Source organism: Phascolarctos cinereus, unplaced genomic scaffold, assembly GCF_003287225.1.
Source record: "Phascolarctos cinereus isolate Bilbo 61053 unplaced genomic scaffold, phaCin_HiC Scaffold_7;HRSCAF=346, whole genome shotgun sequence".
NCBI lineage: Eukaryota > Metazoa > Chordata > Mammalia > Diprotodontia > Phascolarctidae > Phascolarctos > Phascolarctos cinereus.
Window position 1 is genome coordinate 92566011 of NW_027556180.1, and position 27099 is coordinate 92593109.

Sequence of the window (27099 nt, forward strand, 5' to 3'; positions counted from 1 at the left end):
GAGGAGGAAATTCTGGTGATATTTATATATATATACATATATACACACATACACATATATATATATATATATATATATATATATATACACACATATACATTTAAGAGTTTTTTTAAATGCTTGTGATTGAATGATTGATCTGTAATGTCTGTTTAAACTATAAGTACTAATGAAACAGCTGTATGAGACTCCAACTGTATATTGGTCTGGAAAGTTTTACCTACGTGGATAATTAAAACAACTGGATAATAGCACTTAGGAGGCTGTGTGCTGTTCCAGATCTTAATGCAATCAGCAGTATCATTAATAATAATAATAATAATAATAAACAGCATTTACAGTACTTCAGGGTTTGCAAAACACTTTTTTGTAAATATTATCTTATTTGATACTTACAACAATCCTAAGAGAGAGCTGCTAAGAGTGTTATCTTCATTTTACAGATGAGGAGACTGAGGTAGATAGAAGTCAAATGACCTGCCCATGGGCAACACAGTTAGTAAGTGGCAGAGGCTGGATCTGAAATCTGGTCTTCCTGACTCCCAGGTCCAGTGTTCCAGCCATGGTGCCATTTAGCTGCCTCTACAAAAATAAGATCCCTCTTCCATTTGGACTATGCACTGGACAGGCTTCACAATAGTGGCAAATACCTTCATTAAGATTATGTCAACGTCTCCTTTGATATTAATAATTAGGGGATTGAATAAAGTTATTTCCATTTTTACAAACTTCATGGCATCCTGTATGATTTTAGCATATGCATAAAAAATATCTTGTTATAGAGTGCCTCTAAAGGAATTTTTTCCTCTAATGAATCAAAATTTTTTTATAAATATACACAAAGAGAAAAGTCTTACATTGTCTGAACCTTCCAGGCAATTATGACTAAAAAGATGTGATGTGACTTCTGTAAAAATCTGTTCCTTTCTACTGTCTTCAGTCAAGGATACACTGAATACATGTTTTCCCATGTATCTACTCTTAAATGCTTGCTGATTGACATAGAAATCATTCTCAACAATGTTGCAGATAGGATCAAATAAATCCATGAACTATAGATATTATTTTCACTAACTGCTTTTTTTAAGTAACAAACAAAGTACATGATTTTGCCAAGTGTTTGATATTCCTCCCTTTCGGATGCCTTGAGAATCAATTCCCCAGTACCCTCAAAATAGTGTCACCTCTGGCATGGACCCATCTTGTATATACTTGTTTTAGTCCAGCTACCCTGATCCTCTTCTTCTTTTTCAGTACCATTTCTACTTGCCCATGCAACACTTAGGGAACTGTGAGATGAAACTTTCATATTTGAATCCTAACAATCCTTATTCTGAGAACTGTTTTACATCAGTTAAGCTTCCTTACCAACTGTTTGCTTACCTTTTTTCAATGTCTATTTTTTAAAATCAATTTCCAATTCTGAAATATTAACAGCTTCAATAAATAAGCCAATCTAAAATTATCTAAATTGCAACTGTATCTGCTCCTTTTATTTTCTGCTTCCAATTTGGTATTGATTTTTGTCTTTGCTCTAACAAAACAGTGATATGCCAAGATAGTTAGCAAACTAAGAAATCACTCCAGCTTGAACAAATCTTACCTGTTAGAAGTCAACAAAGCAATAAAACAAACATTTATTAAGCACCTACTCTATGCCGGATTCTATGCTAAGAGCTGGGGAAATGTAAAAACCATTCCCTTTTCTCAAGAAGCTCCTAGTCTCATTAACGGGAGAGACAACATTCAAACAATAACTGCACAAACAAGATAGAAACAGTATCAACTGGATATAATCTTAGAGGAAAAGCATTAGCATTAAGGGGGATCAGGAAAGTTTTCTTGCAGAAAGTAGGATTTTAGCTGGGATGTGAAGGAAGTCATGGAAGCCAAAAAAAAAAAAAAAAAAGAAAAGAAGACATGCAGTTACGTAAAAATACAGGGAGTCATGGGATTGGAGGGTTGTGTGTGAGAACAACAAAGACACTATGAGAATAGAGTCGGTTGCACTCTTTGTGAAATTACTTGGAATTCACCATGGCAAGAACCAATTCCCTTCTTGAAGAAAGCAGTCACAGAGTCAAAAAGCTTCTAAATAGTTTACAAGCTTTTGGTCTCCCTGATTTCTTACTTCTGGAACCATACTTTCTACCATTCCTCCCCTACGTCTACCTTTGCATTGAAATTACCAAAGATTAAACTATATGACAACTTATTTTGGAGGTTCTTATTAAGTTCTTATTGTAATATCATTATGTAAATTTCTCTACCACCAACTACAACAGATATCAGAGCATGATCTGTAAGTATCTTTATGAAGGTCTTTTTGCAAATGCTTATCATGAGTGTTGAAATAAAAGATGATCAAATGTTTCCCGTGATGTTTCTTATTGCCTTTGGATGTATGACAAAACCAACTCCTACATATTCTTCTTTAGGGAGAATTTGTGTGCCATCTTCTTTTTAGCTACAATTTCCTTTGGCTTCTACTTTCACAGAGTATTTACACCCTTAAAATAATTAAAACTTTGTGCAACTGTGAAAATAAAGTTATCTCTAAAGTATAAGGCGTAAACAAACAGGCCAGAAAATACCTGAAGTTTACAAAATACTTGTTCATGCAATTAATTTTTATGATCAACTGATACTCATTTTTACCAGTATTACTACTGATGTGAGAACTAGGAAGTGACTTCTAAATCAAAGACTAAATTACGTCACTATTAGAACAATCTATTCTCTAGAAGTATCAGAACATGGAAATATCATTGCTTTAACATATCTGTCTCACCCTTTCAAGTTTTTCAGGTACTAATTCTTCCTTGGAACCACTGGTTTCTTCTTCTTCCTCATCTCGTTTTTTCTTCTGGATTTTTTGTTGCCGTTCTCTCTCAGCATGCTTCCTCTCTTCTTCCAATTTAGCTTTTTTCTGTGCTCTTCTCTGCTTGCTGAGCATTTTCTTTAATTCTTTGCCTGAAAGGTTCTCTACAAATACCAAAATAAGCCAAAAATTCTTATTCAAATTTTCATACAGTGAAACAATATTATTTTGTAATATTGTTAATTGAACTCATGCAAACCACAGGCTTAATTTTTTTATATCGAGTTTTTGTAAACTATAGATACTGATTCCTCAGATACAAAATACTTCATGTTTCTGATGCTGAGGAATTACATGGCAGGTATGCAAGAATCCAATAGGTATAAGACTATATAACATTCAATATTCCTCATATATCAAGAAGTTAATGCAAGATCATACTCCAATAAAACCTACATATAGCCAAACCATGGTTTTCTTTTTCTTTTTCCTATTTTACAAATGACATTTTAACTCAAAAAATCTTTTTATACTACTCAGTTCCTTAAATTTCCTAAATCATATTATTCTTCTCCAAAGTCAAGTAAAATAATGACCTGAATATCTGTTAAATTATTCTCTACACAGTCTCACTACTGTTGCAAAGGACAGAAAATTCATGAAATTTATAGCACAACCTCAAGTCCATTTGGAATTAAATCTTCTCATGTAACTTGCAATTTGCATAAATGCTACCTTGAAGCTTCTATTTCCTTGTCTTATGTAGTTCTTATTAGTTACCTGAATTCACTTTTTGTTCTTTGCTTTCATTGGTTAATGGATTATCATGCAATTTCAAGTATATTTCAACTGCAGACCGAGCAGCCTTGAAATAGAAAGCATGTTTCCTGAGTACATCCTCTAATCGCAAGAGGTCAATGTAGGCACGAAGAGTCATCTTTCTCATGCAGTATGTATGGAAGTCAAATTGATCGTTTGTTACCTCAAAAAAATGCTTAAAAACAAAACCAAAGAATTATTACACATGGTCATGACTCCCATTCTTACATAAATTGGACTAAGTGAACTTCTGAGGTCCCTGTCTTTTTTGATGTTTTACAATTTGATTACTAAAAACTGGAAAATTATTTTTATTTCTATACAGAAAAAGATTTGGGATTTGAAAGCAGAATTTAAAACAGTCACAACTTCTCTTGGCAGCCTATTCCAGTACCAAATGACCCTTACACGATAAATTTTCCCTTTTGTTTAACCTATATTTCTCTTGTTGAAATCTATGCCTATTTCCTGTAGCTCTACCTTCTTTGAATAGAGAGAACAGTATTCTCTTCATAATATTTGATACATTTTAAGACAATTATCAAGTTATACATCAGTGGCCTAACATAAAGAATTTTTCAAGCTTTTACTTATATTTTTCTTCATTTTAAAAAAATTTTCCTCATATGTCAAGGCCTCTCATCTATCTTTCCCATATATGAATCAATGGAGACAGAATGCTCCTTTAGAATCTGTGTACCTTAACTTTCCTTACTCAATAGTTCCCCTAACTTTTATGCCACTTTGTTAGAGTCAAATAAGAGGAGAAAATTGAAGAGTTCTTAGGCAGGAAGAAAATAACAGGAGAACCAGCTATGTAATCTATTGACAATTTCAGCCAGTTAGAAAAGATAGGGACACATTCAACTAAATACAAACCACACAATGATTAAAGATATGGAGTTGGAAGGAGCCTTGGAGGTCATGTAATTCAGCACCCTCATTTTACAGATGGTTCAGGTAAGTTAAGTGATTTGCCCAAGACCACATAAGTATTAAGCATCAGAGATAAGATGTGACCCAAGGTCTCTGACCACCCAAAGCCAGTGCCAAGTCCATTATGCTCTATTAAACTTTAAAGCTCTGTTCTAACAAAGGAATTCAAAGTTGAGAACTACATATGTTCAACACAAGAAAATAAACAAATTACATAAAGGATAAAGTTAATAAACTCATATTAATTTGCAAATCTTTCAGAAATCATGTAGTAGACATATGAACAAACATACGTATGAACTCCAGCTCATCAAGTCATGCTTCTGTTCACTAATATAGAAGGAACCATTTAGATCTGGAAATTTCAACACCATCTCCTTATCAGTAATAGCCCACAGGCTGCCTGTCTCCACCTGTCTTCCATTTAGTTACAGGGTTACACAGTTTAGGATTGACACAGTGGCCAGTTTAGCATTAAAACCACTTTGAACCAGAAAAATAAAGTATACAGATGGTTTAAGCAACTTACACCATTTTGTTATTTCTGCTTTTTTGAGATGCCACACAAACAATAACCTGGGAGGATTTTTGCTCTCAAATTTTATAACACTAAGAAAAGCTAGGCAAGTTAAAAGCAAAGAAAATAAAGCTAATAACTCTAAAATAAAGCCCCAAATAAGTCTAGTAGTATATTAGCTAGTCAACTGAAAAGCCTGAAAATTAATTAACTACAGAAAACTGTAGAAAAAAAAAACCCCACATTTACCACATATCACAAAGCAGTGAAGCAAAGCTCTATAATTACATTTGTAAGTTATGAAAGACACCAGGAAGAACAGATTAAATGAGTCAAAATCAGGTTCGAGTTAAAACAAGATTTTTGACAAGATATTATAGACTCAAGAAAAGTCATCTGCTTTTCTTTCTCAACATTCCTTAAGCTTTCTCACTGTAATAGCTAAGACTTCCATCATGAGACTATGACGATATTGAATTATCTGCAGACAGGTGACAAAAGACCTCAGGATTAAAGAAGTAGCAATTCAATAGTCACTAGACAATTTAGTCATGCCAGGTAGCTACCCACTTTATTTCCTTAATAAAGTACCTGCTATTGATAAAGAAGACTAAGCAGCAGTGGAATGTAAGTAAAGTGATGAATTTCTTATGGTTCTGGATCTAAGCAAAGAGTTTTTAAGAATATGTTGTACCAATTACAAATGCATAAGACAAATTAAAAACCAACTTTTTAAAACCTCAACTCCTTAAGAGATACAAGATATACAAAACCTATGATCCTGAAGCACAGATTTTCATTGTCTTCAATAAAAGTGGCTATTTTCTCCACAAAAGATACCGGAAAAAGATGCTAAGCACGAACTTCTGGATTATCCTAGAACTCTGGCATATTCAGTACAAAAAAGACTGAAAGAACATTCAGAATAATATTGCCCTTCATGTGAGACTTCTATGAAGTTAGAACGAAGAAAAGAGAGATGGATTTGAATTGTTTTCTCTTTACCCTCTGAGTCTTACTTTAGAGATACAAGGAAAAATGAGAAGATAGCATATTTTAGAGATCTAAGACAAACAAGAAGAGAGTAAAATTTTGTATAAATGGAAGACACTTGAGAGTCCTTCAAAAAAACTTTTTTTGATAAGGCTCACCAGCAACTATTGCAATGACGCCTTAAAGATAGTAATTCGGTTTCTCTAATTTTTAGTTAAAATTAAGTCTGAGTTTCTTCTAAAGTTTATTACTTTTAACAAATTTTATCTTTTTAGATAGTGACTTTATTTAGAATTCAATATTTAGATACTGAACTGACATTTTTTACTAAGAAAAGAGGAATTAGATTTTGTTTATTTTTATATAAATTTTTAACTGCACAGGAAAAACTGGCTTATTGATGCCTTGATATTAACAATGAAATCTTTTCTACATTATATTCTTCCAATTCACTTCATTTTTCCAAACACAACCAATATCTACTTTGAATTTAAGACTTATGATAATAGTTTATTGAATTAGCAATTGGTAAATACACCCAGAGGGGGTGATTTTTGTCCCTGGTTGTTCTATATGAGTATGAATCAATTTTTTAAACAGAATTTAGGGATTTTATACTCTCCTCTTTGGCACAGTCTAAATCTAGTTTAAATAAATCACTAACTATATTCTGGTAAACATGAAAGTATATTCTGTATGATAGCTAAATCTATTGAGGGAATAGAACCTAAGATAAAGAATATATAGCCTCTCTATAGAGTACCACAGTTATACCAGACATTCAGTATAATGCTTTTTATCCTATTGCTACAGTTTAGAGCTATAGGAAATTGCCATTAGCAGATAAATGGCAGTCCAGTAACTTATTTAAGGAGATGACCAATTTCCCATGAGTATAGTACTGGCCATCAAAAAGCTGCATTCTCAGGGGCAGCTAGGTGGCGCAGAAGATAGAGTGCTGGCCCTGAAGTCAGGAGGACCTGGGTTCAAATCTGGCCTCAGACCAAACACTTGACACTTCCTAGCTGTGTGACCCTGGGCAAGTCACTTAACCCCAATTGCCAAAAAAAAAAAAGGTGCATTCTCTTCTTTAATTAAAAAGGTTTTTTCACTGTTTCCATTCCCATCTTTTCCCATAAAAAAGACTAATTTAAATTAAAATGCTCAGGTACTAAACACTTGTTTCAGCCAGGGACTTTATAGGCTTTCAGATGAACAAGAAAAGGATGAAGACAAAAATGTCCCCATAGGTACTGGGCACTTACATAGACCTATTAACACATCTACCGGCTCAAGAGCAAAAAATCTGGATTGTCCCTAGGAGTGCTTGGATATAATTCATTCCAGTTGGTCATTCCCTTCAATGTCCCCCACTAAGATGTCTTCACTTTGGGTAACAGCTCAGCGTCTTCATATAGAGAAAAGGCCAAAGTTACTGCCATGGTGCAGACATCAGGCTCACCTGACTATGATGCCTGTGGGTTTATACTGCGTCAGCATGGGAAGAGTGGTGCAGAATGACCCCACAACTGAGGGCTTCTGAGGACTGCCACAAGTGGTGCATTTGCGGCTCTTTTCCTCCTGTTGTCCATTTGGAAGGAGAGTGCTTCAGAGATGACAAAGAATAGGAAAACAAAATTCACACAAAGGAAAAGAATAGTCTCCTCACTAAACCTTTTAATAGTATGGAACAGTAAGACATCTCACATACACACACACACATGCGTGCACATCCCTAAAATTTGTTTTTTAAAGCCTTCAAACTGGACACAGGTTGTTGTAAGAAGCATTGCACATGAGTACGAATGTTCTGGAAAGACAGGAAGACAAGAAGGAGAGAGACTGGTGGGGTCTAGACCCTGATGTAATGAGGGAAAAAAAAACTCAATGGGCCCATAGATCGCCATATATTTAAATGGTCCCTCCAGATTAGTGGAAAATTAAATAACTGCCAAATTATAGGACAGAAACTATTAAGTTATGATCATTATTAAATAATTCTAGCTAGTTGGGTTTTTTTCCTTCCTTGAGATAAAAATACAACAAACCTAAGAAAATCATGAAAACCTGAAGTGCCAAAAGAACAAACAACTAGTCACAACCTCTGCAAGTTTAGATTGTTGATATCAAAATCTCTTTTCACTATGTATTTCCCAATGGAATTGGAATGGACAGGCACATTGAAATAAACCTGCTATCTATGACTGACCACCTTTGGAGAAAGAAGATGCCAAAATGTTCAACCACTTACCCTTTCTATTTCATAGCATTTTTTCAAGGCTTCACCATATTTCCCCAGTCTCTGATAAGCTGAAGCACATTCTGTCTGATACCACATACATTGCATCTCATTTAGATTTTCCATGGCAGATGTCCCTTCCTAAAGTGAGAGTATGTAAAACTTTCATGAACATACATATATAAGTCCTAAAAATCTTACTCTCTCTTATAAAGTTCTGATTACCATCCTATTAATAGAATTAAATTTTATTCATTTAAATTTGTTTTCTTCTAGAATTCATGACCAAACAGGAGATAGAGAACATTATGAAAAGCAAAATGGATAATTCTGATTACATTAAATTGAAAAGGTTTTGCACAAACAAAGCCAATGCACTAAGATTAGAAGGAAGGTAGAAAATTGGGAAATAATTTTTACAGTCTCTCTGATAAAGGCCTCATTTCTAAAACATATAGAGAATTAAGACAAATTTATAAGAACACAAGCCATTCCCCAATTGATAAATGGTCAAAGGATATGAATTCTCAGATGAAGAAATTAAAGCCATCTATAGTCACATGAAAAAATGCTCTAAATCGTTATTGATTAGAGAAATGCAAATCAAAACAACTCTGAGGTACCACATCACACCTATCAGATTGGCCAACATGAAAAAACAGGAAAATGATAAATGTTGGAGAAGATGTGGGAAAATTGGAACACTAATACATTGTTGCTGGAGTTGTGAAATGATCCAACCATTTTGGAGAAAATTTGGAACTATGCCCAAAGGGCTACAAAAATGTACATACCCCTTGATCCAGCAATAGCACTTCTAGGGCTATATTCCAAAGAGATCAAACAAATGGAAAAGGACCCACATGTACAAAAATATTCATAGCAGCTCTTTTTGTGGTGGCAAAGAATTGGAAATTGAAAGGATGCCCATTAATTGGGGAATGGCTGAGCAAGTTGTGGTATATGAATGTAATGGAATACTACTGTGCTATAAGAAATGATGAACAGGCTGACTTCAGAAAAACCTGGAAAGACTTATATGGTCTGATGCTGAGTGATATGAGCAGAACCAAGAGGACTTTGTACACAATGACAGTCACGTTATGCGATGACTAATATTGTTAAACTGAACCCTTCTCAGCATTACAAGGATCTAACACATCTCCAGAGGCCTCAGGATGGAAAATGCTGTCCACATCCAAAGAAAGAACTATGGAAGTCGAATCGCTATCACTTATTTTTACTTTCTGCTGAGTTTTGTTTCATCTTTCTGATGGTTTCTCCTATTGGTTTTAATTTTTCTGACAACTTCACTAATGTGAAAATATGTTTAATAGGAACGTAAATGTAAAGACTATATCAGATTGTGCGCCATCTTGGGGGGGGAAGTGGTGAAAAATTTTCAACTCAAAAGCATATGGAAGTGATTGTTGATAAATCAAAATAAATTAATAAAATTTAAAAAACTATAAAAAATGAATTTGTTTTCTTCTATTTCTCAATATAAAAATCATAGCTGTAACTCATTCTACTCTGAACTGTTCAAGATTTCAAATAAGTAGAAATAATATAACCTACTATAAATAATGATCTTCACATCTTTTCAAAAGGTAGCAGCTAACCAGTTCAAAATTTCTCATACAATTTAGACTCTCATTCACTGTCCTAATATTATCCAGCAGCTGGGGGGAATTAAGTGTTTCACCAGTATATATTTTTCAAATAAATACAGTTTGTACTTCGAAGTACCAAAGCTTCCATTTTAACATTTCTAAGGGAAATCTAGGAAGATTGCTAATGAAGCACACAACTTCCTGGCACAACACCTTTTTATGAGAATAGACATACAGTTCTGGTATCTGCCCTTTTTTCCCTTGTTTTTTCCCTGGACGTCATGTCAGCTTTTATTTTCTGGCATGGTAGTTAGCTAATTCTCTTCTACTTTGCTGCTTCTAAACTACTATGGGTTAAAAAACAGGTAATTCAGGATTGTATAAGGCAGAGGACTTCAGCATAGGATTTCAGTAGGTCTTTTTTGTTTGCCTTGTGGTTGGGAAAATGTACAAAGGGCTTCTGGGTGTCTGAAGTCTGGCATTTTTCCATGCTATAAAGGCACAGTGGCAAAAGCACATTTTGAAAAAACTCTTTCCTCCCTTTCCTTTTGAATTTTCACTTCAATGTTCACAATTCTTACTCATTAAAAGTTCACAATAAAGTATGTATTAAAAACTGGTTGCTAGTAATGTGCTTTGCTGAAAGAATGCTGAAAAAATGTATAGCTTCTAATGAGGAAATTATTTTGGGTTAGGAATATTGGGAAGAATTAGCTTCTTGAAGGTAAGGGCTGTGTCTTCTTTTCCTCAGAATCTAGCACGTTACATTGTACATAGTATGCACTTAATAAATGTTTGAATAAAGTTATTAGGGTGATGTGGGTTGAGAGAAACAAAATCAAAAAGCCAGGAGAAGTTACATGATTTTCCCAAGGTTGTACAACAAGGCAACAGGGAATAAAAAGGATCACAGGACCTTACACTAGAGTAGAAGAAACTCTAAAGAACCTCTAGGGTAGGTGTCAAACAGACAGCCCATACTCCTTCGTGTGGCCTGAAATGAATTAAAATGTATTTGGGAAACATTTAACAAAATAAATAAAAAGACAATAAAACACAGATAATGTTAATATGAAGTTTTCTAAGTAAATATGCCCACAGGGATCGTTATGCATAGTTTAGTAGCCTCACGTGTATTTGGGTTTTGATACCACTGATCTAGACCAATTCCCTCGTTTTACAGATGGAAAGCTGAGGCCCAAAGAGGTTGTGACTTGCCCAAGGTCTGGAACTTAGGCTCTAAACTGCTAGCCTAGGACCCTCTGAGGCTTGTACCACACTAATCTCCTAAAATCTTCTTTCACGTTTTATGAGTTTTCAAATATTTAGAGCACTTTTCATACATACTCTTTTCTCTTACAATCTTTACAAATACTCAACTTTTCTTTGATTACATTTTTCTTTCAAAATTCATCACCCTAATTCCTTTATTCATTCAACACTTATTAAAAGCCTATAATGGATAATGGAATGTACAAAGTTCTGAGGGAGAGAAATAAGCTGTAGTCCCTGCTCCGAAGAAGCTCAAACCTTTAACTTTCCCAACGGCCCCAAGTAATACTACTTGGCAAGCTCAAGTCAGTACCTCAAAGACTTCACATTAATATCTCAGAGCCATTATTCCCCCGAATTCTACATGAAAATAAAGATGCAAATTTTTATTAAAAGCTCTTCCAAAAATAATGACAAGTTAGCAGTTGTCTAAATATCTAATATCTAAATAGCAGAGATTCATAAAAGGGTATTTTGTTATTGAAAATAACCATTATCTCTAGATACTATTCTTGTTCTAAAAAAAATACATTATTAGAATACAAAATAAACCTTCAATGCTATGAATAAATTTAATTTTCCCATGGAAAAATTTATCCCCACAATATAAATTTTATCTAGTAATCTAATAAAACCTCATGAATTAGCAGTCTACTCATTAAAGAGCACCTCATTCACAGTATTTGTTTTAATTATAACAAATATGCTTTTAGTCTTATTGTTGCTACTTTATTCAGAGTACCTCCCACTGGTCATAAACTAAAACCCTGGTCATTTCATTATTCCACTGCTGCTGCTGTACTTTGCTCAGAAACTTGTCTCAGTTTTATAGAATTTCAGAGGTGGAGAGGTGGAAGTTATTTAGCCCAACCTCCAAACTTGTAAAAAAAAAAAACCTTGTTAAACTTTGCAGAAACTCATCTGATATTCTCCCCACTCCTCCTCTTCAACTTCTCCAGAACAGCAGCTTTTTCAATAACAGCTTCTCCTTCCTTATATCTACTTTTCCAGGTCTAATCTTTTACATAGTCTGAATAAAGTTTCCTTTTCATACTTCTTCCTGCCTATAACTCAACACACTGAAATGTTCTTTAGCTTCACTGTTTAATATGTGCCTGAAAACTAAAACTGTACAGATAAAGCAAGTTAATTTATATCAAGAACCTAGCTTAACACTCATTCTTAAAGGGCAACTGCATTCTATCATACTTTCACTATATGTAAAGGTATACAAGTATAGGAGTCCTACAAGTATTAACTTGTAGGATACTATTCAATTTATGGCATATCTGAACACATATAATAACAAGTTATGTTTTAATGGAATTCAACTGAATTCCATAATTCAAATTTTTTACTCAGAATGATCATTCTTTTGATTAGTTCTAATTAGTGAGGTTTCACTATACTTCACATACCCAAAACACAAATGTTCCAATGGATATTAATATTTCCTACCCTTGTGAACTTGGAACACATATCCTCTGCCTCTTTCACCATATTTGCTTGTAGCATGTATTTTGCACATTTCGAGTTTATGAATCTATCAGCTGTGTCCAAAGACTGTGCTTCATCCATCCACTTAGCAGCTTCCTTTAAATTACCTATGTGCTAAAAGAGACCAAGGGATCATCACTAAAGGACAAATATTATATCATAAAACACAGGATATGAGAAGTTTAATTTTAAATCTTCCATCTGTGCTTTCCAAATAAAAGTTTATTTATACAGAATAATGTTTTTGGTATTGCCTAAACATTTCAATAAAAATCCACATTTATTGGCTATAAAATATAACATTATTTTGCACTGAAAAAATACATTTCTAACATCCCTATCTATAATGTACCTTTTTCTCTTTCTGTGTATACGTATTTATGTGTGTGTGTATATATATATATATGTATATATATATATATATACATATATATATATATATATATACAGCCACAAGTAAACTTACCTTATAAATTTTTGCCTTTATACAGAACAGTTCTATTAAAGTTGGAGTGCTTGCAATTGCAGCATTAATATAATCTAAAGCCAACGAGCATTGGCCAAGTCTGTCAAAGTGCTGTGCCAGGAAATATCGAACCCAGAGTAGTGTTGTTGGGGGTTCCTTCTCTCCATTTTCTGCAACAAAAAAGATATACAAAAAAGTCAAAAACCAACATGGTTGAAAACAACTAACACTATAGCATTCATAAAAGGATGAAGTAAATCGAATTGATTACAAACTACTTAGAAATTAAATTCAAGCTAATTTAAACTTACCATATGGACTAAAGAAGTCACAAGTTTTTAGAGAAGCTTCATAACTAGTAACAAGTTCCTGTATCATAGAAACCTGTTAAAGAAGCAGTAAAAAAAAAAATTCAACCCTTGAAAATAAGTCCTTAATAATATTTCTAATATGTATATTCAAAATGGATATACTTTTTAAAGATCAATGTAAAAAAACTTTAAATTTGAAAAACATTGCATATGTCCTTTCAGAATCATGCAGAAATTAAAAGAATATTAGGCTTTTCCCTGATCCTTGATACATGAAGAAAAATCTCAATGGGAAGATTGAGGAAAGAAAAGATTTTGTGGATATTTAAAAACAAAACCTCAACTAGTTTTTATTTCACAAATTTCAACATAAAAGGAGTACATCTTTTTTTATAAAGTTTATAAAAGAAACTATCACTAATCACTACTGAAGTATACATTATTCTGCACTATTTCAATACACATACTATGGAGATTTGCCATTTTTTTAGGTTGTAAAATCCATTATATGTAAATGAATTCATGAGGCAGACATATATGGCTACCTATATTCAGATTAAAAAACCAATACCAGACAAACAGATTAAGTGAAATAATGCAAGTTATAAATCATACTAGGAGGATAAAATGAGGTAATAGCTAGTTAATTAGAATATGGTACTTTTAGGGGACCACCAGTATCACCATAGCTACATAACATCAGATTCAAGGATAAATCTAAACATTGCAAATGACTTTTGCAGGTCAAGGAAACAAAGAAAAGTGCCTGTCTTTAAATTACAACAAAATGTCTTTGAAAGTACAAGGTAAGAGGCAATGAAAATGACAAGTTATGACAAGGAGATTCTCTGCTGCTTACTTTTATAGATCTAATTTTATGGGTTAACATCTCCAAGTTCATCAATAAAAGCCACTTTAAACCAGGTAGTTAATAATGAATTAGATGGCCTACTTAATGTCTTATTCCTTTTTAACAAACACACAAAACAAGTACTTAACTAATCAATCAAAAAGCATTTATTAAGCAACTAGTATTTACCAGGTGCTATGCTAGGTGCTGGAGATACAAAGACAAAACTTAAAACAAAGCCTATTCTCAATGAATTTACATTCCAAGAACTGCAATACTAGAGCATAATTAAAACAGAAAACCAAACCAAAAGATCATTTCAAAGTGCTAATGTTGAGAAGACAAGAATGGTGTTGTCATTGTTGACATACACAACAAAGTAATTAGATCAATTATGGCTGCAAAAGATACGAAACATTAGACTCTGAATATACAATTCAAGTCATATGACATTTTAAGTCCTAGTAATCTAAATTCTTAAAAATCACCTTTATTGACAATTCTTATTGCAAAGCTAGTCTACACTTTAATTAACTTCAGGACTAAAATGCCCATGTCCTTTGATCAAGAAATCCTATTTCATACATATTAAGCATGTCAAAGGTAAAAAAAAAAGTAAGATTCTATAGCTATCAAAATATTCACTGCAGCACTTTTTATAGTGGCAAAGAACAGAAAAATTAGGCAGGTACCTATTGCTTATGGAATGGCAAAGCTATGGAAAAAGAATATAATGGAAAAATAATTGCAAATACTTCAAGATTTGCAAAACTCTTTACATATATTATCATTAGATCCTACAACAATCCTGGGAGGTTCATGCTGTTAGTATTAACATCCCCTTTTTACAGATGAAGAAACTGAAGTTCAGAGCTTTGAAGTGACTTGCTCAGGGTCACACAATTATTAATTATTTGAGAATAGAATTTAAATGCAGGCCTTCCTGACTCGAAGATCAGCACTCTTATCATCCATGCCATGTAGCTACATCTTAACATCACTTTGCCATAAAAAACAGTAACAATTCAGGGAAACATGGGAAGACTTATTTGAAATGATACAGAACAAAGTAAGCAGCAACAGGAAAATAATATACACAATGACTATAGCAATGTAAACGGAAAGAATTTTTTTTTAAAAACCTGAACATTCTATAACTATAATAACCCAGCTTTGCCACTGAGCAGAGCTGAGAAATGCTACAAACTCCCTTCATTGTAGAGGTGGGGCACTATGACTATGGTATATTGCATATACTGTCAGATGTCAACATACTGGCTGACAACGAATTTTTTTTAAGGGAAGGTTAACTAGGTATAAGGTATAAGGGAGATATATTAAGTAGAATGTAACAAAATCAAATGTATCAATAAGTTTTTTTTAAATAAAACCTCAGAATAAATTACCTTATTTTCAAAAATAGAGGAACTTTCTATTTCTAATGGTCAAATTGCATGATTTAGACACATACACAAAGTCTACCTAAGCCAATCTCACTTTGCTCATTGTTTGGCCCCATAATACCGGTACTCTAAAATGAGGTAAAGTTCCCCAGCTCTCTTGTATTTCTCACACAACTTCAAGAAAGTCAGCACGACATGGTAAAGAGACTATTGGACGTGGAGTCAAGAGAGTTTCAGTTTCAGATTCTACCACTGAAACTTATTACCTCTAAGGCCAAAGGCAATTCACAACTCTTCTAAGCCCCCAGTTTCATCGTCTATAAAAATGAGGAAAATTAAGATCACATGATCTAACTACGTATTATCAAATGCTATGTCACTCTTCAGCTAGCACCCTTGCTCCATACTTTGTTTACTGGTTCTGCACAAGTGACCCTATGTACTTACCATATATTATCATTAGACAATTAAAGCTGAACAATTTATACCTTTTCTACACATGCAAAGTCCTCCTTATTTAAATCTGTCTAAGGGTAACCTCATTGATTAGTCGATCAACAAACATTTCACAGCTATAGTCTCCAGCCTTCTTGCTATGGTGCTCTTTTGAGAGACACCACAAAACAAACAACCAACAACAATAAATAGCTGACATGCATATGGCACTTAAGGTTTACAAGGAATTTATATACATTAACTAATTTGGACTTCACAACAACCTTGTAAAGCAGGTACTACAAGTATTATTATCTCCATTTTACAGATAAGAAACTGAGGTCCAAAGAGGTTAATTGATTTGCCCCTAGTCAAAAAATGAGTACTATCAGAGGCAGAAGTTGAACCTCTGTTTCTGCTCACTGAAAGTCTAGCATTCTAACAATCTAACACTGAAGGGCTGTGTGTCCCTATAGTGGACACACTATAGAACATGCCCCAGAATGTACTCAGAGAAATTGATTCTAAAAGAAGGGAAAATTTTAAGAGAAGTACAGGAGAAGGATAAGAGTCAGACAACAAAGAAAAGGGAAATGATAATAAAAATTCCCATTATTCCATAAGGTAAACTTCTCCATGACATTAGAGGGTGCAGTCTGGGCAAAGGGAATGAGATCAGGACACCACACTTCGACCACTTTCAGGGGATGCATCAAGTAAAAAAACAATGAAATAGCATCCAAAGGAGAAAACAGATGCACTGAAAGAGACACTGAAAGGAAGAAATGATCAAAGTATTTTCAGTGATTTTTAATATGTCCTTCATCTACACCAACGTTTTTCTAAATATGTTTTTCAAAAAGGAGCTCCTTTAGTCTACAGAGGTATTCAAGACTATGGAGGGAGGCATTTTCAAGGAAACAAACAGGACTTCCTCACAAAGCCCTAAAAATGTCATTAGGTATTAGAACTTCCAATTTTTTTTATCATATGCTATAAATGAAGCAGTATCATTAAGTTAATCACTGTCATTGCTAGTATTCTAAACATTTATTTCCAGGGTGTAACAATAAACCAAAGAAAATACACCGAGTTCTATTCCACTGGCTGGTAATTCAGTTTGAGGGTCATTATACTAATACTTCCAAAGAATGGAAGAGAAAAAAAAATAAAATTTTGTTTGTTGCTGTTTGCAGTGCTAATTTGTTAAAAAGTTGGCATCATCAATTACAATGATGACTGATTATCTTCAGATTTCATAATTTTTGCTATCCTTGTTTCTTATTGTCACTGGTTATCCAGAGTCCATCTGATCCTCAGTTTGCTAGAGAAACAAATCTGAAAAAGAGATGGATGTGAAATTCTTTATGTTTAGATTCAAAAAACCAACTGCGCAAGTACAGGCTGAAGGAAGAAATGTCTCATTAACAAGTGCATCAATCAATCAAACAAGTATTCCTTAAGAACTTAATACCGCCAGGCACTGTGCTAGGTATTAGGGATACAAGTACAAAAAATAAAACAAGGCTTTACCTTACTACAATAAACTTATGTTCTAATGGGGAGAAAAGAAGTATGTAAAAATACATATAGCATCATGAATATAAAGTTAATAAATACTAATATAAAGTAGCTAAATACAAGGTAGTTTGGAAGGGATAACACTAGCAACCAAGGGTAAGGAAAGTCTTCAAGCAAAAGATTGAGCCAGGGCTAAATAATAAAGGAAAAAAAGGATTCTATGAAGTGGATAATAAATCTATTCCAGGCATGTGGGACAGCCAAAATAAAGGCAAGGAGATGGGAAATGGAGTGTCATGTGTGTAGAACCATGAAGAAGGTCAGTTTGGCTGAATCACAGAGCGTGAGAGGGGAAGTAATGTCCAATGAAATAATTTAGGGCCAGATTATATTGCCTTTAAAAGCTAAATAGAGGCATTTAGGATTTAACCTAGAGGTAATAAGAAGCTGGTAGGGCTAGAGTAGAGGAGTCATACAGTCGTATCTGCATCTAAGAAAATTATTCAGGCAGCAGTGTGGAGAATGGATTGGAAACTCTTGAGGCAGGGAGACTAATTAGGATGCTACTGGAAGGCAGTGAAGGAGAACAGGCTGTGAAGGTAAAAGCAAGATTTGACAACTGACTAGTTAAGTGGCACAAAGGATAATTCTTAAGATAATTCCAAAGTTACAAACCTGGAAGACTGGAAGAATGGTGGTATTGTTGACAGAAATACAAATGTAGAAGAGAGAGTTTAAGGGAAATATAATGAGTTCAAGTTTGGACATGTTAAGTTGAAGAAAGCAACTAGTGGTATAAGACTGAAACTTACAGGAGAGGCTGGGGCTAGATATGTAGATCTAAAAATTATCTGCATAGAGATCATAGTTGTGCCTATGGGAGCTGATAAGTCACCAAGATAATATAAAGAGAGAAGATAAGAAGGCCCAGGACATATCCTCGGGGAACACCCACAGTTGCAGGGGTAAGGACAAGGAGTTGTGGTGTCACAAAAACTCAGGTATGAGAGAGTATCCAGCAGAAAAGGGTTATCCATATTGTCCAATGCAGCAAACATTTCTAGAAGGATTAAGACTGAGAAAAGATTTCATGAGATTTGGCTATTAGGAGACAACAATTTCAGCTGAGTAGTGATGTCAGAAGCCAGATTACAAGGAGTTGAGGAGTGAGATAAAGTACAGACAGTGCATAAAGACAAGGAATTGGGGTGAGAAAGGCAGGAAAGTTCTAAGACAAAAGCCTGAAAGGATGGTGAGGCTTAGACAAAGATTTTTAAAGAATAAGGAAGACTTAAACTTGTTTGAAGGAAGCAGGGAAGGCACCAGTTTATAGGGAGGGACTGAAGATTCAAGAGAGAAGGAATGTCCAAGGAATAATCTGTTGGAAAGGACAACAACCAAGTTTAAGAGGGGTGAATCACAGAAAGAGGTGGAATGATGAGCTATGATCAGATAGGGGAATGTCAGTTTCTAATTAGGGAAATATAATATTCATGTGAACACACCCACCTGCCTAGGGTAGAGTAAAGGAGGAGGGCAAAGGGAAAGGAAAGTTAGAGAATTTAAGGGAACATCCAAGTAGATATTAAAGTCCTTTACCACAAGGGATGTATGTAAATTCAGGTAAACAAGACCACAGGAGTTGGGGGCGGGGAAGGGAGCACACAAGGCTCAATTTGATTCAACACTGTGAAATAGTCAAAAAAAACTAATGTAATATGTAGCTACATTAATAGATGCACAGTACTCAGAACTAAAAAATGTATAGTGTCATTATAGTCTTCCATAGTTTTATGTTCATTTTTGGGTGCCACATTTTAGAGAGGACATTGGAACTAAAGGGTCTCCAGAAAAGGGTAATCAGGATGATGAAGATGACTTGAAGCCATAATATATAAGGATCATTTGAAGAAACTAGAAATGCTTAGCCAAGAAAAGAAAAAAAAAGACCAGGTAGTGGTAGAAAATCAGGAAAAACATAATGAAAACGCTTATTATTCATTAATTAATTTAAATACTAATTCCCTGTTCCTCCACTAAATACAACTCCAATTAATGGCTTAATATGGCAAGAAGGTAATACTGGGTTCTAAAAATCTATATGAGCAAAGTATGAGCTTTGGCAGGGTGTGTGTGTGTGTGTGTGTGTGTGTGTGTAAACAAAAAAGGTTCATTACTAGTATTATATATTTTCCCTCATAGTCAAGTCTGAAAAACTCTCTCTAAATAGTTATAGAAGAGTTGCAATTTAAATTAACGAGGGGAAACCTATACTAAAGAAATCATAAATCTTTTAGGCATTGATATAATTCCTTATCATCTCACTTTTATGTAGCAGTTTAAGACGTGTTATTTCATCTTTTCTATAACAACTCTATAGTAATTCCAACTCACCTTTATGTAGCTTCTTAAAGGTTGCTGATTCATGTTTATTTGTTCTCCTCACAACAACCCTGAAATAACTGCATATTAGTTCATGGTTACATGGCTTTTTATACTATTTTTGGAAGGAGCTCTCCAAAATACCTAAAACACTGACAGATCACTTAAGTATTCTTACTATATAGACAATGAAACTTAGGCTCAAGTAGGTTCAGTGATTTCTCCTCAACTATGTGCCAGATGGAAACAAGGCTCAATGTTCTTTCTACTCAAATATGCTGCTTTTCAGGAAAAATAAAGCTCTTCTATCTGTCCCACATGAAGACTTTTCTCACATTCTAATACAAATAAATTCATTATTGTTCTAGTACTAAATAGAGATCTTTCATTACAAAAAAGGTGATTTCTGCACCCCTTAATTGAAGTGCAGTCTAAAATTCCCCAGGCTGTCTTGGGAACCTCCACCAACATACACTTCATTTCATTCCAAGCAATTCTGAATATTGATTTAATGAGTTTGGACTCAACTAGAGGGTTGCAATTTTACACCCAAAGTTGGTCAAATCATTTCAAAAGATGGCAGTAGTATGAAGTACTTTGTTAGAGCTCTGACCCTCTTCTTCCCTCCTAAAAAATGCACAAGACATGCTTCAAAAGACAATCTGAGAACCTTCAGACTGACACCAAAACAGAAGAGCAATAACTCTCCAACCACCACCCATTTTTATCAACCTCACAGATATTTTTGTTACCCTGAATTCCTGGCATAACTAACAAATCTAGATTTTACTCTGCAATTGATGCTTAAAATATTTTTGTCATTTGACGTGGTGTAAACAGGCAAAGACAAGGTATAAAAGGACCCTGCTCTCAAGGCTTTGGCTTCAATTTCAACTCAAAGATCTGCAGAAAAGGAGAAAAGTACAACTTTTATGAAAACATAACCTTTAAAGGCAAAATGTGAAAACGAACAGGGGTATAGTTCTAACCAACTAACTGAGTAAGATGGTTAGCTTGAAATAAATGGGCTTTTTTTGGTTTTTCAAAAGGAAATCTGAGGAGTAAGGATAAAAGAAAAGTCTAATGCTTTTTTAAAAAAATTTCCTTCCATATGATTCCTAATTATTATTTTAAACTCATAAAATCTTTATTTATCAGTATAGAAATTTGAGGGTGTTGTATTGCATTTTGCTTTGGTTTCCACATCTATAAAATAAGGTGGGGCTAATGTCTCTACTAACATTAAATTATTTTCACTGTCTTCCTTCATGAAACAATATTGCCATCTACTGGGCAATTCCAAAAGGTTGATGACAGAGTTGTTTCAAGCTTAAAGTACTTTTAGGGGCGCGATTTTAATGTTTTCCTCACACAAAAATATAGAATAGCAGTACATATAAAAGTGTTATAGATACATCCGGATTTGCGGTTTCATGTGTAATCATCTTTTTTGTTGTACTATATTACAGAAATGCTTGTTTTATTCCATAAATTGTTTTCAAAATTAGTTTTTAAAAAATTTCATGTTCACTGAGGTCAGCATTATATGTTAACTACAAATTAAATTTCTGAAATCCCTTTTTTAAATTTTACTTTTGTTTTATTTAATAAAAATGTATTAAATTGAAATAAAAAAGATCAACTTAAAAAAAATTCCTAATTTCATGACAAAATGAAAGATTTGATAAAGAATTATTTAATAAAATATTTAAAATAAAAACAAAAGGTATTAATGAAAATTTATTCGAAATGAAATAATTAAATATGCTAAATCTGCTAACCAATTAAGTGTAAAAAATACAAGTATAAAACAAAGCAAACCTCTAGTCTTAGTGGCAGCTGTATTGGGGGAAGGGGGTAGATTTGAGGAATTATTTGAATTGCTTACTGGATCTTTCCTAACTCAAATGTGAATAAATTATTCTTCTTCTACATATAAGAAAGATATTCCAATATTTATATCAACTTAAGCATGTATATTCAATAGTTTGTTTAGTATTTCTAACAACATATAAACTACTATGTATGTTTTCTAAAATACAAATGTTATTAATTCTTTAAAATCCCATCAAGTAGGTTAGTGTAGGCTATTCACTGCATTCAGCAACCATTTACTGAACATTTATAATAAAGCAAGAAAAATGACTCACTTAAGTTAGTTACTTAACATCACAGGGACAAAAGAGAGAGTCTGGATTAAAGCCTCTGAACTAATGGCTCGTTCTTTAAATCATAAAACCACATTTTCTTAGCATTTCAAAATATTTGAAAGTCCCATTAGACTTTCCTCAATTAAAACTGTACTTCTAACATACTTGTATTTTGGTTTTTTAATTTTACAATTGAAGAAAGGCTATTTTTGCTAATCAAAACAAGCACTTATACATTGTTTCTCAAAGCATCTAGTCTCATCAAAAGGTTTTTTCTTTTTACAAAGGTTCTTGGCAATAGAAACAATCCTTAATAATTCCTCAGGAAAAGATTAACAATTCTACCAAAAACTAGCGATTATTTCTTCATGTGACTATATGAAACAGTGGTATTATTTTATAAATCTAACAAGCACAATGGGGAAAAAATACTGCTGGAAACAGCATGAGCAATACCAAAGTTCAATTAAATATCATCTTCCAATACACAAAATGCTATTTTGTAAAGAAGAGGATCATAAATATATAAGCTTCAAGAAAATATACAACAGCCTTAAAAACGCTCTCATAAGTCTTACAGCAGTACTGTGCAAGGGCACTTAGTTCATTCAATAAGCTACAAAGGCAGGGCTGTTTTCATTTAGATCTGCCAGAGCCTTTGTGCACTGCAATGGGTCACTGTATTTAAAATTTTTAAATATTTTTCTGATACATACAAGACTCCTGAGCCATTCTTATACTGACTAGAGACCCAATACCCTCAGACCACTTTCTTCTTATATGTAATTATATATATATATATATATATATATATATATATATATATATACACACATATATATGTATATATATATATATATAAAACTAATCTGAATAATATTTATAAGATTACCTTTCTTTTTATCTCAGGTTATCTAGGAGAAAATGCTTCTTTCATTGTAATGAATTAAATAAAATTTTGTTTTTTCTAGAGAAATATTTCCCTTCTATTACCTTCTAGGACTTCCCTGTTTTTTTTAAGAATATGAAATTTAAGTATTTTTAATGAGAAGCATAAACTTCCATTCTATTAAAGCATGCAGCTATTGTAATGATACTCTATTTATTTAACCTTTGTCATTCTTCCAAGTTCCAGTCTCATAATTTTCCTCGTGAAGTTCACTGGGTCACAGATCTAGAGCTGAGAGGGACCTAGTCCAGCCCTCTCATCTTACAGACGAGGTAAAAAGATTAAGTGATCTGCCCAAGAACATCCGACAAATAAGTATCAGTGACAGGATATGAGCCCAGGTCTTCCTGTCTCTAGATCCAACACTCTATCTACTAGGAATTTCCGGCAGACAAACAAATACCCCAAAGTATTGGAACTGTTTCCAAGTTACACAAAATACAACACAATGGGGATACAAGATTAGAAACAGGCCCCCTCCTTCTCATGCTCTAGCCTATAACTACTTCCTCTGTTACAATGGTCAAGCAGTTCAATTCTTTCCATTAAAATATTCTGACATGATTCACACTGTTTGCATATTTCTGCAGCGAAAAGAAAAAAACACAAGAGTAGAAAGATGTTAAACTTCTGTAACTTTTTCAATGCTTTCTATGATTAGTTCATAGTGTCTAAAGGGTATTCGATATAAATGTTCAATACCAACTGACTAATAATCTTGAAATATTTCAGTCAAGGACAGAATGAAATTCATCCTTCCTAAAATATGATAAACAAAGGTCTTCAGAGGAAACAGCCTACCTTCCTGCGTAGACAGCCTTACACATTTCTTTCGAGACATCTGACACTTCATCCAGTCAGACAATGTATTCTCAGAGCTTCCATGTTGTTTTAAGTTATATACAAAGAACATGTGCGCTGATGTCGAGCTTCAGTGGAATCAACGCACCTGCAACACAACCGACGCAAACCTTGATGTTGACTTCTCTCAAGTCTCACACTCGTAAGTGAGAGAAAACAGGAAAACTAATGAGTACTTTCAATGACAAGTGAAAAACTGAAATTTAAAACTAACTGTATATTTTCTTAGAATTATAAAAAATTCAACTTACTGTATTAACACTAAAGAAAAAATTACATTTTCTAGCTTTAAGAAATCAAAAATAATGAATAAGTTCACTAGATATCATGCACTGTAAATACTAACACTTTGGCCTTACAAAAGAACCCAAAGCCATTATCCTTAACAATCATCCACTAATCTCTTTCTCAATCAAGTCAGCAGACATTAAACATGGAGATAGAAAGAATTTAGGAATGTGCAAGAAAGGCAAGGGAGAAATGCACAGAGCAGGTGCTATGTATGGAGTCTAACTGATTTTACTCTTGTACAAAATTGATATCCCAAAAGAAGTACAATAGTATTACAGAAGCATTGTAAAGACAATCAAGATTAAAGTCTACTTTTAACATCTTATTTTCAATTAGACTTTAATAAATACATGAAAGCATTAAGAATTACCTTTAATTTGGAATTTTTATTTTAAAAAAAGGATTTTTAAAATATTCAATTAAAATATATTATGCAGAAATTCTAGTTAGCATAAATTATAAATTATGGAAATTACTTTTATATTTGATATTGCTATTTAGAAGAAATAAGAAACTCACAAAGGATAAAATCAAAGCCACTAAGCAAACCTTAACCAAGAAGGTTAAATTTAAAATTAAGGTAAATTATAAGTAAATTTATTTAAAATAGGTAAAAGTTAAATATTAAAAGAGAATCCTTTCCAGCCAATATAGAACTAAAGATTAAATTTAAAGAACCCATCATGCATTTTGCCATACATGAACAATTTACATTAAAAACATTTTAGGTTTTAGTATTTATATTAATACAAAGCATTTAAGTTTGTTAGAAAATCACTCTTCCTTTAATGCATGATTCAAAACTATTTCCAGTATTTTAAGCATGACTTTATGCTAAATCTTTGAGTTACATATCTAACTATACAATAAAAATCAACAAGAAGATTTATCATCTAGGGAAATGGACATTGAAGTCAATTTTTAAGAAATAAATTAATTCTATAATCTATGGAATATTTGTACTTGCCATGTGAAAATATTGCTTCAAATCATTAGTAATTTAAAAACACAAATAAAGTAACACTGAGGTTTCATCTCATACCCTTTATACTGGCAAAGATGACAAAAAAGGAAAAGGATAAATTTTGAAAGGGTTGCAACAAAAAAAGTACATTAATGAACTGCTGGTGGTGTGAATTGGTCTTTTCATTTAGAAAAGCAATTTGGATCCACGTATAAAAGTCAATACAATGTGCATACCCTTTAACCCAGCTAGTACCATTCCTATACCTATGCCCCAAAGAGATCAAAGAAATAAGAAAAGGTCCCATATGTACAAAAATATTTACATAGCAGCTCATTTTTCAGTAGTGAAGAACTAGAAACTAAGGGGATGTTCAGCAACACAGGAATTGCTAAACAAATTATGGCTTATTAATATAATGGAAAATAATGTATTAAGTCATAAGAAATGAGGAAAAGGACAGTGTCAGGAAAACCTGAAAAGGCTTGCATGAAAGGATGCAAAGTGAGCAGAACCAGGAAAACAAATTCATACAATAACAACATCATAAAGACAAATAACTTAGAAAAGACTTAAGAACACTGATCAACGCAGATGAAGCATGATATCTGTCTCCTGACAGAAAAGTAATGGACGAAAGATGCAGAATAAAACATACATTTTTTTTCAGTACAGCCAATGAAAAATTGGTTTTGCTTGACTATACTCATTTGTTAAGGGTGTTTTGTTTTTCTTTCTTTCTTTTCAAATTAAGACACAGGTTGGAGAAAGGGAAGGGGGCACAATCACACACAAAAGAATCATAATCAAGGAGTTTTGAAAGTTACACAATGAATGTATTATATACTTAAAAAGAAAGCAAGCTCTAGATGGGAGATCCACAGTTTCATGTACAATTCTCTCCTGTTCTACAATGTACATGGAAATGATCATTTTATTGTGTTTAAGTTCAGAATTTTTAAAAAATGGAAAAAACATCTGTGCTTGCAACTAGTAATAATTTGTCTGGACCTGTAGTTTCATCAGTGTTCAGAGAGTTCCCAGTGAGGTAACTACTATTAAAGAAGATCCATAAACAATTCAATAACTTAAGGTCTCAGAGAGTTGCTGGGGCACTAAAAGATTAAGTATTTTGCTCAGGATCATTCACATAGCTAATATGTATCAGATGTACTCCTAAATCATCCTGCCTCCAAAGCAAGCCCTTCTCTCTCCACTGTATCTTGCTGCCTCTCTTATAATAATGGCTATCACTGATTTTCAATGCAAATTTTCCTTGCCTACTGCCAAACTTATTTTTAGACTTAAACTTGCAGCCCTTTAAACTAATCCTTGCAGTTACACAAAAATAGAATATAAATGACGAAAATGGTTTCATGTTCTGTACTTTACACACTCACACAAAAATGGTGACAGCAACTCACTCATCAGCAAAACCTGCCTTTTGAGATCTTTCTTTTTTTAGTATGAGTGATAACAGAATTACACTGATGTATCTACTTCCTCATTCATCACCCAGCTAACTTAAGACTTTCAAGATGGCTGGGGGGGAGGAGGGGTTGGGCAGCTAAGTGGCGCAGTAGATAGAGCACTGGCCCTGGAGTCAGGAGGACCTGAGTTCAAATACAGCCTCAGACACTTGACTAGCTGTGCAACCCTAGGCAAATCACTTAACCCCACTGCCTAGCAAAAATAAATAATAAATAAATACGGCTCTGGAGGGTTAGGAAGAGTCAACAGCCCAAAGCTTTCCTAATACTTCAGGTCTTATCCCTATATACATACAATACTTTGAATTGTTATAATGGG

The 27099-nt window shown here is 33.5% G+C and overlaps 1 protein-coding gene across 1 annotated transcript in view; it reads right to left on the minus strand.

The window, feature by feature from the left end:
• The window catches only part of NAA16 (N-alpha-acetyltransferase 16, NatA auxiliary subunit), an 83087-nt gene that overhangs the window by 15401 nt on the left and 40587 nt on the right, over positions 1–27099 (minus strand). Inside the window, 6 exon segments of the mRNA XM_020977026.2 lie at positions 2792–2985; positions 3602–3815; positions 8338–8466; positions 12669–12821; positions 13174–13343; positions 13485–13557. Of these exon segments, the coding sequence (XP_020832685.1) occupies positions 2792–2985; positions 3602–3815; positions 8338–8466; positions 12669–12821; positions 13174–13343; positions 13485–13557 (933 nt within the window).